This window comes from Microtus ochrogaster, chromosome 7, assembly GCF_000317375.1.
Source record: "Microtus ochrogaster isolate Prairie Vole_2 chromosome 7, MicOch1.0, whole genome shotgun sequence".
Lineage (NCBI taxonomy): Eukaryota > Metazoa > Chordata > Mammalia > Rodentia > Cricetidae > Microtus > Microtus ochrogaster.
In genome coordinates, this window is record NC_022014.1 from 45,485,100 (window position 1) to 45,487,264 (window position 2,165).

Consider the following 2,165-nt stretch of genomic DNA (forward strand, 5'->3'; position numbering starts at 1 on the left):
CCAAAACCACAGAGAAACCCTGTCTCGGAAAAAAACAAAAAAAAAAAAACAAAAAACAAAAAAACAAAAAAAAAACAATAAAAAAAAACAAAAAAAAAACAATACTGCTGTCTATCTTTCACTCTGTCTTCATCGGTCTTCAAATGTCATTCCTCCACTAAAGTATTTCCAGTCCAACTAACTTGAAGAGGGTCTTTCCCTCTTTTCCCTCACAGCCTCTTATTTTCGACAAAGCTTTTTTAAACCGCGAGTTCTACTTGTTCAGAGTATCAACGGGCTCCACAATTAGACTACAAGCTGCGTGTCCTTACACCTTCACACTGAAGTCCTGGCATGGAGTGGTAGGTACAAACAGAATATTTATTGAAGGAGGGAACCGAAGAACGTGAAACGGTGGGTGGGAAACGAGTAAAGGCATTGTAGACAGGCTTATTTCTAGGAAGGAGACGAGGAATGCTGCGGAGGGAGAAGTGGGAAAAGTTTGGGTCCTCGGAAGTGAAGGTGTGAGATCACGCATCCAGGCTACCCCTTGACAAACGTCTGGGGCAGATAGAGGAATATAAACCACCCAGCGAACAATTCTTTGGCCCATTTCGGACTCTTCAGGGCCCGCTCAGTCCCGCGGCCCGCGCCAGCTCATTAGCTAGCGGAGTGGACCGGCGTCTCCACAACCTCCAGCTTCCTGCAGAACTCACTGGGCGTCTCACTTACGCTTGTCTCCGAGCTATGAGCCGATGCATGGGAGTCGCCATCTTGGAGCTGCCGGAGCCTGCCGCACGGGCTTTTGGGAAACTCTGCAGGGTGAGGCGGAGCCTTCATACTTCCAGGGCCGTGGGCGGAGCCAGAGGGGCTCATCCCAACAGCAGGGGTGATGGATTGCCGGCCACTGGCTGGTGTGTTATATAATGTGTGCCTTGTGTTTAGTATGAATATGATTAGGGCCTTGAAGGGTGGAATTGTGTAGTGTTCAGAAAACCTGTAATCCCAGCATTCTCGAGGCTGAGGTAAAACTCTGACTCAAAACAAACAAATAAACAAAACACAAAAAAGCCGGGCTTTGGTGGCCTGCTCCTTTAATCTCAGCACTCTGGAGGCAGGGACAGGCTGATCTACAGAGCAAGTGCCAAGACAGCCAGGGCTACTCACTAGAACCTTGTCTCTACCCCGCCTCCTGAAGCCAAAAACCACAAAATAATTAGAGGTGTACATCACCACGACGGGATCATTCTGGGTTTTGGTTTTTGTTTTTTTCTCCCCAAAGATCTGTTTGGACCAGTATTTGTCTGTTTTTTAATTTATTAGGTTTCTTCTTTCTTTTTTGTTATTTGAGGCAGGGTTCCACTGTGAAGCAAGCTGTCCTGGAACTTGCTTTGTAAACCAGGCTAGCTTTGAACTCACAGAGATCCACCTGCCCCTCTCTCCTGAGTGCTAGGATTAAAGGTGTGAGCCATCACAGCCTGGCTATTTATTAGACTTTTAAACATGTTTATACATGTTTTGCCTGCATGTATGTATGTATGTGCATCACCTGTGTGCATGCCAGGTGCTGAGGAGGACTGAAGAGGGCAACAGATGGCCTGCAATGGGAGTTACGAATGATGTGCAGAAAGCTGAACCCACATCTTCTGCAAGAACAGTGAATGCTCTTAACCACTGAGCCAGCTCTCCAGCTCCTATTTTTCACGCTTTTTAAAGATAAGTCTTAGCTGGGCAGTGGTGGTGCATGCCTTTAATCCCAGCACTTGGGATGCAGAGGCAGACCAGCCTTTTCTACTGAGTGAGTACCAGGACAGCCAAGGCTACACAGAGAAACCCTGTTTGGAAAAACCAAAATAAATAAATAAAAAGTTTCCATTTACTATAAGAGCTGAGTGGCTGTTTTTAAGTCTGTTTCCTGGAGCCAGACTTGCCTCAACCCATGACCTTAACTGGTTTTGGAGAATACCATGATCCTTCCTCACTGTCCCTAATCTCATGGGGTTTTTGAGATCTGCTTTCTTATTGCCCCGTTGTCTCTCTTCTGTAAACCTGTTTTGCAACTACTTGTGATTTTGCTCCTTAACAGGGGGCCAAGAAATAAATTCCTGAGCTGCTCTATTTAACCCAGTTTAGGAGACAGTTGCTGACCAGCTCTTGGGTGAACCCCAATAAGATCAAGTGTGCTT

At 46.3% G+C, this 2,165-nt stretch overlaps 1 protein-coding gene across 1 annotated transcript in view; it reads right to left on the minus strand.

Annotated features, from left to right (window-relative positions):
* Zcchc10 (zinc finger CCHC-type containing 10) overlaps window positions 1-783 on the minus strand; it is a 6,846-nt gene extending 6,063 nt beyond the window's left edge. The window contains exon 1 of the mRNA XM_005350098.3: window positions 712-783. Within this exon, the coding sequence (XP_005350155.1) occupies window positions 712-752 (41 nt within the window). The 5' untranslated portion in view covers window positions 753-783. The remainder of the gene's footprint in view (window positions 1-711) is intronic.
* Between the last annotated feature and the right edge of the window lie 1,382 nt (window positions 784-2,165).